Consider the following 13,238-nt stretch of genomic DNA (forward strand, 5'->3'; position numbering starts at 1 on the left):
CAGCTAACTTCAGTATTATACAAGCTATAGCAAAAATAACTACAGTGTATTTTTTAAATACTGTGATTATTATTTATTCTCGTTACTCGTTAGTAACGTTAATGCTTCGTATTTTCTGTTGGATTTATTTTCTCCAAAAATTAATAAAATAACGAATAAAAATGAAATTATTGACACACAATATGTTGACTTCGCGAGGATTAAAAGGAGTATCTGTTGGTTATCCTCTCGGGATTGTGGTAAGTTATTAATCACTTGTAATTTTTGTTATTTTTGAATGTTCACAAATGGTTTGTGTACATGGTGGGTTAACACGTGGGTGGTTATTATATTGATCGTTTATTTTGTAAATTAAAAGACACTGTTTTCACTCTAGTTAACATAATAATTATTATTATTATTTTTTATTTTTTGACAGGCCAAAGACATCAAAGTTGCAGACATTGATTTTAATTCCGAGTTTATTGCCAGAGTTATTCCTAAAATTGATTGGAATACATTGTGGACAGCAGCACACAGTGTAAGTATTTTTATAATACTGAAGTTATTAACTTTTTTCAATTGCTATAAAATTCCAAAAAAATTTTTTAAATTTTGTCAACTTCAGTGTTATGTATTTTTTAATTATAATTTGACATAAAATATTTTTTATAAAAATTATTTGTCAAATTTCTGCTGATTGAAATTCTATAATTATCTTGTAAATAAATTTTTGCTCAACAGATAGGACACGTGGGAGAGTTACCGCAAACTCTGATCCAAGATTTTGAAAACAACGAAGATTTTCTACGTAAAGTACACCACGTATTACTGGAAATAGAAGTAATAAATGGTGACTTAGTTTGTCCCGAATCGGGTCGAAAATTCCCGATTAATGACGGGATTCCCAACATGTTGTTTAACGAGGATGAAGTTTAATAAATTATTAATAATCATTCCATATCAACGCAACAATTTTTTTTAATCAAACAAAAATAGATTGACTATTAAAAACAATCGGGATAACTTTGGCCTCCTGCTGAGCTTAAAAATAAATAATTGTTCTTATCATTTCTTCTCTTGACATTGTTAAACAATACAGGCCACAGTTACGCCGACCTAATCTACAATCAAACAATTAATTATTAGCAGCAGCGACTACTAAATTGTTCTTTACGTTTTTTTTTTTTTTTTTTTTTTTTTTTTTAATATATATATATATAACGCAATATAGAGGTAAAAAAATGATAATAATAAATAATAAGTGATTAGGAGGGATACAGATAATTTTATTGCACAGATATGTATTAAGGATTACAATATAGAAATACATTAATTAATTTTAGTATTTTTTTTTCGTTTTTTTTTAATTTTTTCAACACCTAATTATTGTACCTACACCCTAGTGTAATTATTGTTAAGATAATTGTTTAAATAAATAAATCAATGACAGTTTGACAATTTTTTTACACTCCATTTATCTATTATAGAGTATTGGCATTATCTAAATATATATTTTTACTTTTAATATTGTTAGAAAATAATTTTTCTCTTTTTGTTTATTAGTTTTAAAATTTATCATTTTTTTTTTTTTTTCTCTCAAGTATCGGCGATTAAATTTGACACTTAAGTTATTTTACATTTCTCTAGACAATATAATTAATGAAGAAATAAATAAAATTGAATTATTTATTATCTACTTGATGAATTAATTTATCTAACTAATTAATTAGTTTGTTCTTGTTATTTTAAAATACTTAATGTTTAATACTTATCAATAAAAGGTTTCTATTTGCAATTTAGCAATCTATTGTTATTGAATAATAATAATAATAATAATAATAAATCAATACTATCATAGTTTTATTTGCTTTAATTATTTTTGGCATGTGTTCTACATTCAATGGAAGAAATATGTGATGGGACGATTAGTTTTTTCTTTTTACGTTTAATTATTAGTAAAGCTGACGTTCTATTTTATACTAACTGTGTATCTTCACAGAAAAATATTAATTTATTTTTTGTATTTATTATCTGAAGCGAAATCTCTAATTCTAGTTTATCTTCTGAGCAATTTATCGTCAAGGATTGTCTCAAATTATTACTTTGTTCCACTATGACTAAAAACTTAACTTCAATTTTAAAAACAAAGATACACAGTGTCCAATGCAAAAAGCTCATTAACTAGTCATTTTATTAATCAACTGGATAAATATGTATATGGAATTTTTATAATGAAAAAAAAAAAAAAAAAAATATATATATATATATATATTGTTATTGTTTCTTTCTATAATAATAATAATAATAATAATAATAATAATAATAATAATAATTATTATTATTATTATTATTATTATTATTATTATCCTAACTGTCGACTGATGAAAAATTTTTTTTAATACACATTATCATTTAACCAAAAAGCTATAAAAATAGCTTAACTAACGTCTCAACCACAGCCCATCTTTTTTTAATTAATTACTGTATTTATATTTATTATTTATTTATTGTAACAAACCAATAACTTTACTATTTACAAAAAATTTGATAAAATAAGCTCAGTTATAATCTTAAAACACAAAGTCTTTGTATATATGGATACAAAGTTTTTAATTAATTTATTATTTTATAAATCTAAAGATATTTTTTAGATCAATTAAATATATTTAGTTGGAATTAATTGGTCAAATAGTTCCCAAAAATAGTGAAACAAATAAAATTGTAACATTGTTTCTGAAAAATATAAAAATGACATATAAAATTTGTTGTTAATAAAGTTATTGGTCTGTTCTACCAAAAATTAACTTGATAGTTATTCTTATCAACAGATTAATTTGTTAATTAAGTAATTATTTTGTTTCGATTAAAAGGCAGGATTGTTTTTATCTTTTGGATGAAAGCTATATGAAAATACATCTGTACATTTATAATATGGCACATTTTAAAATTAATAATTAATTTACCACCGTTAATCATTACAATTACAATAATGATTTAATAATAAATAGCTAATTATTGTATTAGTTATTAATTAGATTAGCTGGGTAATTTATTTTAAAATATGCAACAGCATCGGACGTTTAAGAGTGATTTACAGTAAACAAAGGTGTTTAATACTTTTAAATTATACTTGAGATTGGCAAACAATTAACAATTGTTTAATTAATACTGAATTTACTTAATTGGCAATCTCAAAATTCATTTTATAACATAAACTTACGATAATTAAACAATGGAATATAATTAATTAACATAAATAAATGTTTGAGTAATAAAATTAACAAAAATTGAACAAAAAATACTAGCTTACAAATATTAGCTCAGCGCCGTGAATTTTAAGGCCGAAAATCTTTTGGATAAAAGTTTTATAAATTTTTTTTGGCACAATTTTTTGTAAACTAGTACGAGTATTATTATTGAGCAACTAATTAAAATTAAAAAAAAAAATAAGTCAAGATATGTTTGAAATAAATCTTACGTATTACTGGCCGGCAAAATCAGTCCTGAATAAATTCGACGATATTTTTCATAATAAAAATTTAAATAATAATTAATAACAAAATTGATAGATTAATAAGAGAAGAAACAATTGCACATGTCTCATTTACCGCGGCTTTCAGTATTAGCAACGTTTCTCTGTGAGTAAATAGAGCCTTGAGCAAGCCCGCGTAGTGGTCCTTTTCTCAAGTCGGCGTTTGGACCCTTTGCAAGACTGCATGATCCTGACACCAGCGATAAATCACGTCCAACAGCCAGTGATTTTATGCTGGTTATTTCTTTAGTTAACAATAGTGTGTCTGGGCCAGCCCACGGAGCATAATCAGGCCTTAAAAATAAAATTTATTAGCAATTTTTTAAGGAGGTCCTTTCGCCATCAATGTCAAATAAAAAAAAAATTTAATATACTTACAATAATAAATCATTATCAGGACCTTTAGCTAAATCTGGATTAGCACCAATTGGTTTTGTAATATAAGGCGATTTATATTCACTGTCTTCTGTTGTACTAGTACCACGTGATATTCTATCAAAATAATAATAATTAATTAATCAAATAATTAATAAATAAAATAAAATAAAAAAAAAAAAAAAGTTACTTATGAGATTCAATTTTATTTTTCGAGCGTTTTGATTTATCAACATCATCCTTGGGTATCTTTTTAATTGGCGAGGCTGTCAATTTAATAGCTTCAGTTATTGGCGGACTGTCTTTTCTGTCATCACTTCTACTGCTGTAAAATAATAAAAGTAAACAATTGATCAATAAATAAATAAATAAATAAATAATTATTTAAATAATATACCTGTGACTACTGGATGTACACAACGGCTGAACAGCTTCTTCAGCAATCATAATATCTAATATATGAACAGCTTTTTCTTCATCGTAATCAACGCTGTCCATTGCTAGTGCTATCACTCTGTCTGGTACCGATTTATATTTTTCTATCAATTTTGTCTTTACTAAAATTTAATTAAATTAGAACTATAAATTAAAATCAATAATAAAAAAAAAAATAAAATAAAATAAATAAATAAAAAAAAAAAAACTTACACTTTGTTTTTTCTTCAACAGTTTTCATACGTGGCGGTGGCGTAGGTGTAACCTGGCTGACCTTATGTATATCTTCTTTGGGACGTATCAGTGATTTACTTGGTCCAGTTGGATTTTTCTTCTCATATCCCTGCTCGATCAATTTTTCCGACGCCTTTTGAACATTATTATCACTCTGCTCCAGTATGTCAAGCAAAAGTGTTTCATCGACTTTTGGAAACACATTTTTCAGGTACCTGGATAATATAATTAACACCGTATTAATAATTAATTAGTTCGCTTAATATTATTTTCATTTACAGTGCATTAATATTGTAACAATTTTAAAATAATTATAACTATTTGCTACAGTTTCTAAATTTTGTTGCAGGATCCATGCTAAATTTTTTTTTTTAAATATGATTAATTAAATTAGTGTTGTTAATTAATCGGTTTGTTTATTTTTTGCATTGCACATGCTAACATGCTTATTAAGGCAACCACTCACTTTAAATAAATTATAATTTTTTGTTTTCTTTAATATTTAATCCATAATTTTGAATTAAAATTTTTTTTTTTTTTTTTAAAGAAGACTATATATATTTTAAAAGAAGACAGCAGATACCTTAATAAATAACCTTTAGAAAATTTATTTTTTCCATAAAACATCCAAGTCTTAAAAAAAAAAAAAAAAAAAAAAAAAAAAAAAAAAAAAAAAAAAAATATTTACATGCTAGCATTTATCTAAACAAATAAAATAAATAAATATTCTAGCGCCTAAAAATAATGAATAATTTTTGGGTGATACTGGGGGGAATATATATATATATATATATATATATATATATATATATATATATATATATATATATATATATATATATATATATATATATATATATATATATATATATATATAAATAAAATACATATTTCCAAAAGTATATATTGTTAAATAAACCTAAGTTTCATTTTTGGGGAGTGTGGTGTTGGCCTTGCACCACGCGGTGGACTCAATGTTATAGCTGCATGTATTGCATGAGCTGGTAGACGCCATCTCGGAATAGCGTAATTAGAATGTACTCCGACGGGTGTACATGGACCTGGTGCGCAAAGTGGATTCTTCTCAATTTGTAGCGCACTTACAACCAATGCTGGTCTATTATTATATCTGAAATAGATTCGCTCAACAACTTAGCATCTAAACCATCGCTCCTTTATTTAATGTTAATTTTTTAGTAAGTTAGTTTTCATTTTTAACCTACTACAAAAAATATTTTATGTAGTATTTTATAAATACTTACTTTTTCAGAAGGAGACGAATGTGAGTGTCGGAAACTGTTGGGAAAATACCATTTATTTTGGCAACTTGCAGCTCGACGTCCATTCCTTGGATGAATGACGTTTCCAAATTCTTTATTGGTGTCGGTGAACCTATTGTCATATCACCGAATTTATTTGTTGTCGCACTTATTGATCTTGATGTTGACATTGGTGTCTTTAAGTCCTTTAAAAATAATATTTACAATTAATTTTATTAAATTTTAATTATGTTCCTAGAAAATGATAATCATAAGCAAAAAATATTTTTCCTGGTATAAAGAAAAATTTATTAACAAATTAGTGATAAATGGATGTTGCAACACAATTATTATAATCCTTGGGGAGAATTCCGCTATTGAATAAACAAAAAATCAATATTTTATAAAACAAAATTTCCATTTTTAAGATTACACTCGGATGAGTCATCAATATTATATAATCAATCATCTTAATGACCCAAGTAATAAATTATGTAACCCAAAAAAAAAAAAAAAAATATATATATAAGTTTGTTTCACACTATTTAGCTGATTGTTCTCCAAGAGGTTGTTAGAAACAAACAAAATATGAAGACTAATCAAGTTCTCTGTGCAGTTGCAGTAATTGCATTTTTTTTTTTTTGTATTATTTCAGCGATGAGCTATCGTGTAAGTAATTCATTTATTTTTTTTTTTATTTTAGAATTTTTTTTTTTTTTTTTTTTTTTTTTTAATTCTAGGATGATACTTTTAGATTATGATTGTTTCCCAGGTTACATAAAAATTAACTTGATCCACCGGAGTCCATTGCACGAAGTAACAATTTCAACAAAGTCATTCCAAACTTCAGAATGTTCAAAAAAATTCATGCCCGGAGAACCTGCGGTTATGGAGATAAATTTTAAAAAATGGACAGGTGGAGCTGAAAACTTCAAATTGAATATCGGGAAATACAAGCCCGGTGAAATGGATCCATCATTGTACAGTTTGGATATTAACTGTGAAAAACCTATTGCTTAATTTTTTATTATATAATAATTGTTTTAAAAAATATTCAATAGAAATTAATTTGAAAATTTTTTTAATTAATCTTTTAATGTACCAGCAAAGTTTAATAAATCCAATTTATAAAATAAATATTTTTCTGATGCATAGAAAATTTTTAATTGATAAAATTTATTTAAATAAAATAAATTAATGATAAAGCTTAGAAAAAAAATTGATAAATCAAAGTTTAAACGCTAGATAATTAAATCAATGTTACTATCATCAGTTATCATGATGATGCCTAGTGACAAGACACTTATCGATTTTTTATAACTTATATAACGTTAAAAATTATTTATATATAAAGACTAATGTTGTTATTTTGCATCATTGACTGTTGGTTGATGAAAAATAAAATATGAAGAATTTAATTTTTGCAATTTTAACAATATTTGGTGTAATTACAGCAATTGATCTGCCAGTAAGTTTAATTATTATTGTTTTATATTATATAATTAATCATATCGATTTTAGGTCAGTGAAAATTTAAATTATCAATGCTTGGAATCATCTGTCAAGCTCAACTTCAAGCGTAAATCTCAATTTCATCAAGTGACACTTAGTACAAATTTATTCCGGGTTAAAGAATGCAATAGAAAATTTTCAATTGACGAGCCGACGATAATAGAAATCAATTTTGACAAGTGTACTCTGGGAGCTAAAAATTTCTTTATTAATGTAGAAGAATTCAAGCCTGGAGAAATTGATTCTTTACTCTACAGTTTGCCAGTTTACTGTGAAAATTCAGCTACGTTTTATTCAAGATAAAATTCGCTTAAATAAATTATCTATTAAAATTTGTAGCTGTAAAAAAATTTTTTGTTAGTTTTTCTCATAGATTTATACATTAAGGAGGTCCTTTTGCCATCAATGTTTAAAAAAAAAAAAAAAAAAAAAAAATATTAGACTATGCATAAAATTAATTTCTATCAGATAGTTAAATTCAACTGGAGCAAAAGGACCTCTTAAAAAAAAATTTAAATAATTTGTATTTACAAAATGAACAAATTAAAAAGCATACCTGCAAACATGGTAAAAAAGCAGACTGTGGATTATTGTACGGTGATGGATAAACTTGCGGTGCTCGGTGTGTTGCAGAATAAACAAAGCCACCACCAATATTACCGCTCTTAATATTTAATAATTACCGGGGTTTTTTTTTTTTTTTTTTTTTTTTTTTTTTTAAATCAATCATCAATAGATGAGTTAGTAAATCCAATAGCAGCGTTAAAAAAAAACAAACCCACTCGTTATGTCAAAGAAATTATTTATCATGCTTAATTACTCATACGCATGTAATTAATACAAGTAATTTTTGTTAAATTTAAAAATTTTTTAAATTATTAAATATGTGCTACATTAATTTTAATTTTTTTGTTAGCATTACCTGGAGCGGTATAGCTTCATGAGAATTTCCATTTGATGAATTTGTACCTGTCGAATTTTGCTCGTGAACATATTGTGCGTATTGCCAATATCTTACGCGCGGATCTTCCCATGATGTTGCACAATTAAAGTGATTTATAAAATACCTGGAAATAATAAATTACATTATAACTTAATCCAATTATAATAACAATAATAATAAAAACAACAGTAATAATAATAGATAATTTTATTAGGATTGTATGGGGGAGTGGGTGTTGCTTTAAAATTATGTAAATAAAAAATATTTAAAAGGTAAATTAATAAATAAAAAAAAAAAAAAAAAAATGCAAGAGGGTTCTTTAAAGTTGTTAAAATAATTTAAGAGGTTTTAAATTTACGGGCGACCACTTCTTATATCATATCTGCACTCCCAACCAGGTGGTAATTGACTCCTGTCACTTTGATCCGCCATTTTTTTATTTTCCACTACCTGACGTTTACGTTTACACTCGTAATAACAATGGGATGAGGTTAAATAGGGGGGATCATTTTTTAATGAGGAAAAATTCATAATGCTGAAGTTAGCCGTCAGTTGTCAATTTTAAAAATTTTAATAAAAAATCAATTACAATAAAAAAATGCTTTTAAAATTTATCTTTTGTAATTTTTATTAATTTTCACATGTGCAATTTTTTAATTTAATTTTTTTTTTTTTTATAATAACTGTATTATTATAAAATTTTTAATATCCGCCAACTTCAGTGTTATGAAAATTTTAAAATTTTTCTACAGATGACGCTCGAGATGGAAATGTCTTTTAAGCGCGAAATTCAAATGTCTTTTTAAATTAAAAATTCATATTTTCAACTAAAATAATTTATTTAATATTTATTTCAAGTGTATTAAATGTAATTAATTATTAATATAAATTTTTTTGATAAATATAAATTAAATATATTATTCTAGCTTTCTTAATTTACTTATTATTATTTCTTTAATTGCTAAAAATGAAAATAACTTAAAATAAAAAATTAACATCATAATTTGAACAATTTATTGTACCTAATTTAATATAATTAACTTGAAAATAATATGAACAATAATTACTCCAAAATAAAATTTAGAATTTATCATTTAAATCAGCAATTGACTGTCTTTTAATACAGCACATTGAATAAATAAATACAGTGAAATTTAATATTATATTTACAAATAATACGAGTACCGGTTGACGGATGAAAAAATATTTAAATGAGGTAGCATGAAATAAATTATCTTTTTTACATGTCAAAAAATATCTAAATTTTTCTTAAAATGATAAAATTATTGCTCGAGTACTTTTTTCTCCTAACGATAAAATTATTTGTTTTCAGCATCCGCGATAGCCTTCCTCTTGGGCTTGGGATTCAAGATCCAGTGGTCTACCATACCGTAGATCATTCCGATTCCTAGACTTCCGACCACCACAGACTGGGCTGTTACACGGAGCTGGATTAAAAATAATGAAGGTGGTGAATCTTTAGGTCTTTTTGCGAATCTGTATCCTCCTATTACTGCTGTTGCTATGAAGCCAGCGACTCCTGTATAATTATAATTTCAGAAAAATAATTACTCTGAATAAAAATAATTTTCAGAAAAAAAAATTGTTTAAAAAAAATAAAATATATCATTTTTAAATGTTGAATTTTTTTAATAAAAGATTTGTTATTGACTTACCAATCACAAGAAATGGATTGCCCGAAAAACTTCTCCACATTTGTTGCGTAGGTGTTTCATCAACAATTATTTCTCTGCGACGGTCAACCATTGTTAATAATTATTAATTATTAATTAATCAGTAAACTTTTTCTCTTTAATTCGAGTGTCTTATTTTTACGACGCTATCACTGAAAATTAATTAAAATATTGTTAATAAATTTATTTAATTATGAAAATTAAGTTAGCCGACATCTAAAAATTTTTAGAACTTTTTTTTATTAAAAAAAAAAAAAAAAAAAAAAAAAATTAAAAAAATTAAAAAATTAAAAAATGTCGGCTAATTTTATTATTATTATTATTATTATTATTATTATTATTATTATTATTATTATTATTATTATTATTATTATTATTTAATTGTGCAATGTTACGTTACATTACGTCACAAAATATGAAATATTAAATTTTAAGGTTAGAATAAAATTAAAATTAATACAAAATCACAGAAATTAATTAAAAAAGTCTATCAATTAGAACAAAAATGTTTTCAATTATTCTAAAAATAAAAAAAATGAATTTTTTTTTTCTAATTTTTGAAACTTAATAGAAAAATTTATTGAAAATTTGTAATTAGCGTTCACTTAACAGCAAAGTTCATCACATGGTGATAATTTATAATTTTTAATCACGTGTTAATCTAAAACAAATTGATTGATTAAAAATAATATTACGTCCTTAACCTTGGCGAGAATGAGGACAAAGTCAAAAATTTCTTTTTTTGCCTAGTTTTTTTAATTTTTTAGCAAATAAAAAAATTATTAATGTGCAGTTAATGTAACTAGTGTGATTTTTTTTAGATAGAAATTTATATTAATTGAATTTTTACATACCATTTGTTAATAAGCTGTCAATTAATGAAGCTACAACTCTGAGACTCTATAATCAAGCTGTCCGTTGAATGAGACTGGTAATTTGGAGTTTGCGCAAATAAATTTATATGTGAAAGGAGTCACGTCATAAAAATGTGTTTCCTGATGCTACAATGACGTCAAAATAATTATTTTTAAGTAAGAAAATTTAATAATTAATTTTTTTTTTTGTTTTAACAATTACAATAAAAAATAACACTGAAGTTAGCAGACATTTAAAATTATTTTAGAGTTTCATAATAATGCAATTATTTAAAAAAATAAAAAAAAAAAAAAATATTAATTAATTAAAAAGTTTGACATGTAAAAATTAATAAAAATTACAAGTGAAAATTTTTAGAAGTTTTTTTTTTTTTTTTTTTTTTTATTGTAATTGATTTGTTGTTAAAATTTTTTTAATTTACAGCTGACGGCTAACTGCAGTATTATAATTTTGAATATTTCGCGGCATAATCAGCGCCACCTACAGAACCAAAAATGAACTAAAATAATAACCTTAATTATTTTTCAGATTAGTAAAAAACGCCATTAAATAAAAGCATTCAGTGATTTCAAAAGCACATGTGAGTTTAACCTTAAAAAAAAAAAAAAAAAAAAAAAAAAAAAAATTATTTTTATTAAATTAATAAAAAAATGGGAGTAGAAAATACCGAGAAAGATGTAAGCATCGACGTAGGAAGTTTGTGCGTGTTTGACGACACCCCAGTGGACACCGCGAGTCTAAAATCAAATGGGAGTGATTATTTAAAAGCATTGACCCAGAGCAACACGCAATTTTTGATAAATAAAATCTGGGAATTGCCAGTGAAGCGTGTTGATGAGTCGATCGTAGCGGAGCTTCCTAAACCGACGACATGCATACCACGTGGTAGAGTGGTGCCGAAGCTGAAGCCGCTGACCAAGTGGGAGAAGTTCGCCAAGGAAAAGGGAATCCGCAAGCAGAAGAAAGGCAAGTCCAAGCTGGAATGGGACGAGGAACTCGGTAAGTGGATTCCGCTATATGGGTACAAGAAAAATAAATCCCTAGAGCAGAAGGACTGGTGCGTGGAGATCAACGGTAAGGATGACAATCCCATCCAGGCGGGTCTTAAAAAGAAAGAGGAACGAGTCAGCAAGAATGAGCTCCAGCGACTCCGTAACATTGCTCGTGCTAATGACATTAAGCTGCCCAAGGTCGGGCTTCCCAGCGACGAGAAGTTCTCCAGTTCCAAGCAGCTCACTGTGGCCACCACTGTCGCCAGAGTCTCCACGGCATCCGTCGGTAAGTTCCAGGGGAAATTGCCCAAGGAGAAGGACGCAAAGGACAAGCTTCTTCACCAGGTCCCCGGGTTGACAAAGTCGCGCAAGGCCGTCGCGATGAACCCTATTGATGAGCGGAAGATCAACTTCTCTCTGGTAAATGATATTATCAACAAGAAGACTCACAACGACATTGTTAATGTCCAGACTGCTAACCAGGTAATCAGGGAAGCTGACAGTGAATACTCTGCCAGGAAGAAGGGCAAGAATAAGGGCGCTGGAAATAAATCTGGAAAGAAACCTAAAGCTGGTAAAGGAGAGCGCAATTTGAAAAAGAAAGTTGGCGGAAGAAAACGACGATAGATCTTTGTAATTGTTTTTTTTTTAATGGTAAATAAAATATTTAATAATCCAAATCTGGAGTTTTTTTTTTTTTTTTTAATTATTAAACAGCTATCCAATTTTAAATTAAAGTTAACTGTTATCTGATTAATTTTTAACAATTAATCTGCTAAATTAATTTACAAAGGATGCTGAAAATATAAAATATGGTAATTATAAATTTTTTTTTTCAACTTTTTATTCAATTAACATTAAGTAAACATGAATAACAATAAATGATTAATGATTAATGATCATGATTTAATGAAAATACTAATTAATAATCAATAAATCAATTATAATATAATAATTACAATAATCAATAAAAAAAATTACATTATTAGTTAAATTTAATAATTTTTAATCACACACTCATTCATAATTAATGATTATATTTTCTATATAATTGCACAATTATTTACAACAACGGACGTGTTTTTTTTTTTTTTTTTTTTTTTTTTTTTGTTTTATCAACAATTTTAAGCTTTACAATAATTTAAAATTTATTAATACAATTTAAAAAAATTATTAAAAGAAAATTTTAATTATAAACGGCGAATATATTTTCATTCTAATTTTTGTCTTATTCTCATTTATTTTATTTATTAAGTTTTAATTAATTAAGTCTTCGAAATATGATTCCTAAACACCGATTCTACTATACGATTTTTTTTTTTTTTTTTTTTTTTTTTTTTCTATTTGTTAATTTATTATACACATTTTATTTTAAGTGATAATGAGCGTTTAATACTCTATAGT

At 25.7% G+C, this 13,238-nt stretch overlaps 5 protein-coding genes across 7 annotated transcripts; 3 read left to right on the plus strand and 2 right to left on the minus strand.

The window, feature by feature from the left end:
- Nucleotides 1–70: 70 nt before the first annotated feature.
- Nucleotides 71–1,327, plus strand: Trmt112 (tRNA methyltransferase subunit 11-2). The gene is made up of 3 exons (XM_074243713.1): nucleotides 71–239; nucleotides 419–520; nucleotides 724–1,327. The coding sequence occupies exons 1-3, from the start codon at nucleotides 162–164 to the stop codon at nucleotides 916–918; spliced, it is 375 nt and encodes a 124-aa protein (XP_074099814.1). The 5' UTR covers nucleotides 71–161; the 3' UTR covers nucleotides 919–1,327.
- On the minus strand, nucleotides 1,158–9,129 carry LOC141527936 (uncharacterized). 2 transcript variants are annotated; one of them, XM_074243710.1, is made up of 9 exons: nucleotides 8,631–9,129; nucleotides 8,252–8,396; nucleotides 7,886–7,993; nucleotides 5,821–6,023; nucleotides 4,538–4,773; nucleotides 4,287–4,446; nucleotides 4,080–4,214; nucleotides 3,893–4,006; nucleotides 1,158–3,808 (listed from the first exon to the last, which is right to left on the minus strand). In XM_074243710.1, the coding sequence occupies exons 1-9, from the start codon at nucleotides 8,801–8,803 to the stop codon at nucleotides 3,583–3,585; spliced, it is 1,500 nt and encodes a 499-aa protein (XP_074099811.1). In that variant the 5' UTR covers nucleotides 8,804–9,129; the 3' UTR covers nucleotides 1,158–3,582. The 2 variants fall into 2 exon arrangements, with proteins under 2 accessions (XP_074099811.1, XP_074099812.1); XM_074243711.1 differs by lacking the exon at nucleotides 7,886–7,993.
- On the plus strand, nucleotides 7,082–7,907 carry LOC141527939 (uncharacterized). The gene is made up of 2 exons (XM_074243714.1): nucleotides 7,082–7,285; nucleotides 7,339–7,907. The coding sequence occupies exons 1-2, from the start codon at nucleotides 7,223–7,225 to the stop codon at nucleotides 7,630–7,632; spliced, it is 357 nt and encodes a 118-aa protein (XP_074099815.1). The 5' UTR covers nucleotides 7,082–7,222; the 3' UTR covers nucleotides 7,633–7,907.
- Nucleotides 9,130–9,263: 134 nt separating the features above from the next.
- Nucleotides 9,264–10,967, minus strand: LOC141527940 (HIG1 domain family member 1A, mitochondrial-like). Of its 2 annotated transcripts, none has more exons than XM_074243715.1 (3): nucleotides 10,821–10,967; nucleotides 9,949–10,118; nucleotides 9,264–9,812 (listed from the first exon to the last, which is right to left on the minus strand). In XM_074243715.1, exons 2-3 carry the CDS (start codon nucleotides 10,037–10,039, stop codon nucleotides 9,592–9,594), a joined length of 312 nt encoding a protein of 103 aa, XP_074099816.1. In that variant the 5' UTR covers nucleotides 10,040–10,118; nucleotides 10,821–10,967; the 3' UTR covers nucleotides 9,264–9,591. The 2 variants fall into 2 exon arrangements, with proteins under 2 accessions (XP_074099816.1, XP_074099817.1); XM_074243716.1 differs by lacking the exon at nucleotides 10,821–10,967 and adding an exon at nucleotides 10,671–10,693.
- Nucleotides 10,968–11,402: 435 nt separating this feature from the next.
- On the plus strand, nucleotides 11,403–13,187 carry LOC141527937 (uncharacterized). Its single transcript, XM_074243712.1, has one exon. The coding sequence runs from the start codon at nucleotides 11,493–11,495 to the stop codon at nucleotides 12,459–12,461; it is 969 nt and encodes a 322-aa protein (XP_074099813.1). The 5' UTR covers nucleotides 11,403–11,492; the 3' UTR covers nucleotides 12,462–13,187.
- The last annotated feature ends 51 nt before the right edge of the window (nucleotides 13,188–13,238 follow it).

Source organism: Cotesia typhae, unplaced genomic scaffold (genome assembly GCF_013202065.1).
Source record: "Cotesia typhae breed Kobodo isofemale line unplaced genomic scaffold, CoteBio_Ctyphae contig_413, whole genome shotgun sequence".
Taxonomy (NCBI): Eukaryota; Metazoa; Arthropoda; class Insecta; order Hymenoptera; family Braconidae; genus Cotesia; species Cotesia typhae.

Coding starts and splice junctions, on each gene's coding strand:
- LOC141527937 (XM_074243712.1), top strand. CDS start 11,493: ATGGGAGTAGAAAATACCGAGAAAGATGTAAGCATCGACGTAGGAAGT.
- Trmt112 (XM_074243713.1), top strand. CDS start 162: ATGAAATTATTGACACACAATATGTTGACTTCGCGAGGATTAAAAGGA. Junction 240..418: donor GTTATCCTCTCGGGATTGTG/GTAAGTTATTAA, acceptor ATTTTTTGACAG/GCCAAAGACATCAAAGTTGC. Junction 521..723: donor TGTGGACAGCAGCACACAGT/GTAAGTATTTTT, acceptor TTTGCTCAACAG/ATAGGACACGTGGGAGAGTT.
- LOC141527936 (XM_074243710.1), bottom strand. CDS start 8,803: ATGAATTTTTCCTCATTAAAAAATGATCCCCCCTATTTAACCTCATCC. Junction 7,994..8,251: donor ATGAAGCTATACCGCTCCAG/GTAATGCTAACA, acceptor TTAAATATTAAG/AGCGGTAATATTGGTGGTGG. Junction 3,809..3,892: donor CCTGATAATGATTTATTATT/GTAAGTATATTA, acceptor TTTATTTTTAAG/GCCTGATTATGCTCCGTGGG.
- LOC141527940 (XM_074243715.1), bottom strand. CDS start 10,039: ATGGTTGACCGTCGCAGAGAAATAATTGTTGATGAAACACCTACGCAA. Junction 9,813..9,948: donor CAATCCATTTCTTGTGATTG/GTAAGTCAATAA, acceptor ATAATTATACAG/GAGTCGCTGGCTTCATAGCA.
- LOC141527939 (XM_074243714.1), top strand. CDS start 7,223: ATGAAGAATTTAATTTTTGCAATTTTAACAATATTTGGTGTAATTACA. Junction 7,286..7,338: donor TTACAGCAATTGATCTGCCA/GTAAGTTTAATT, acceptor TATCGATTTTAG/GTCAGTGAAAATTTAAATTA.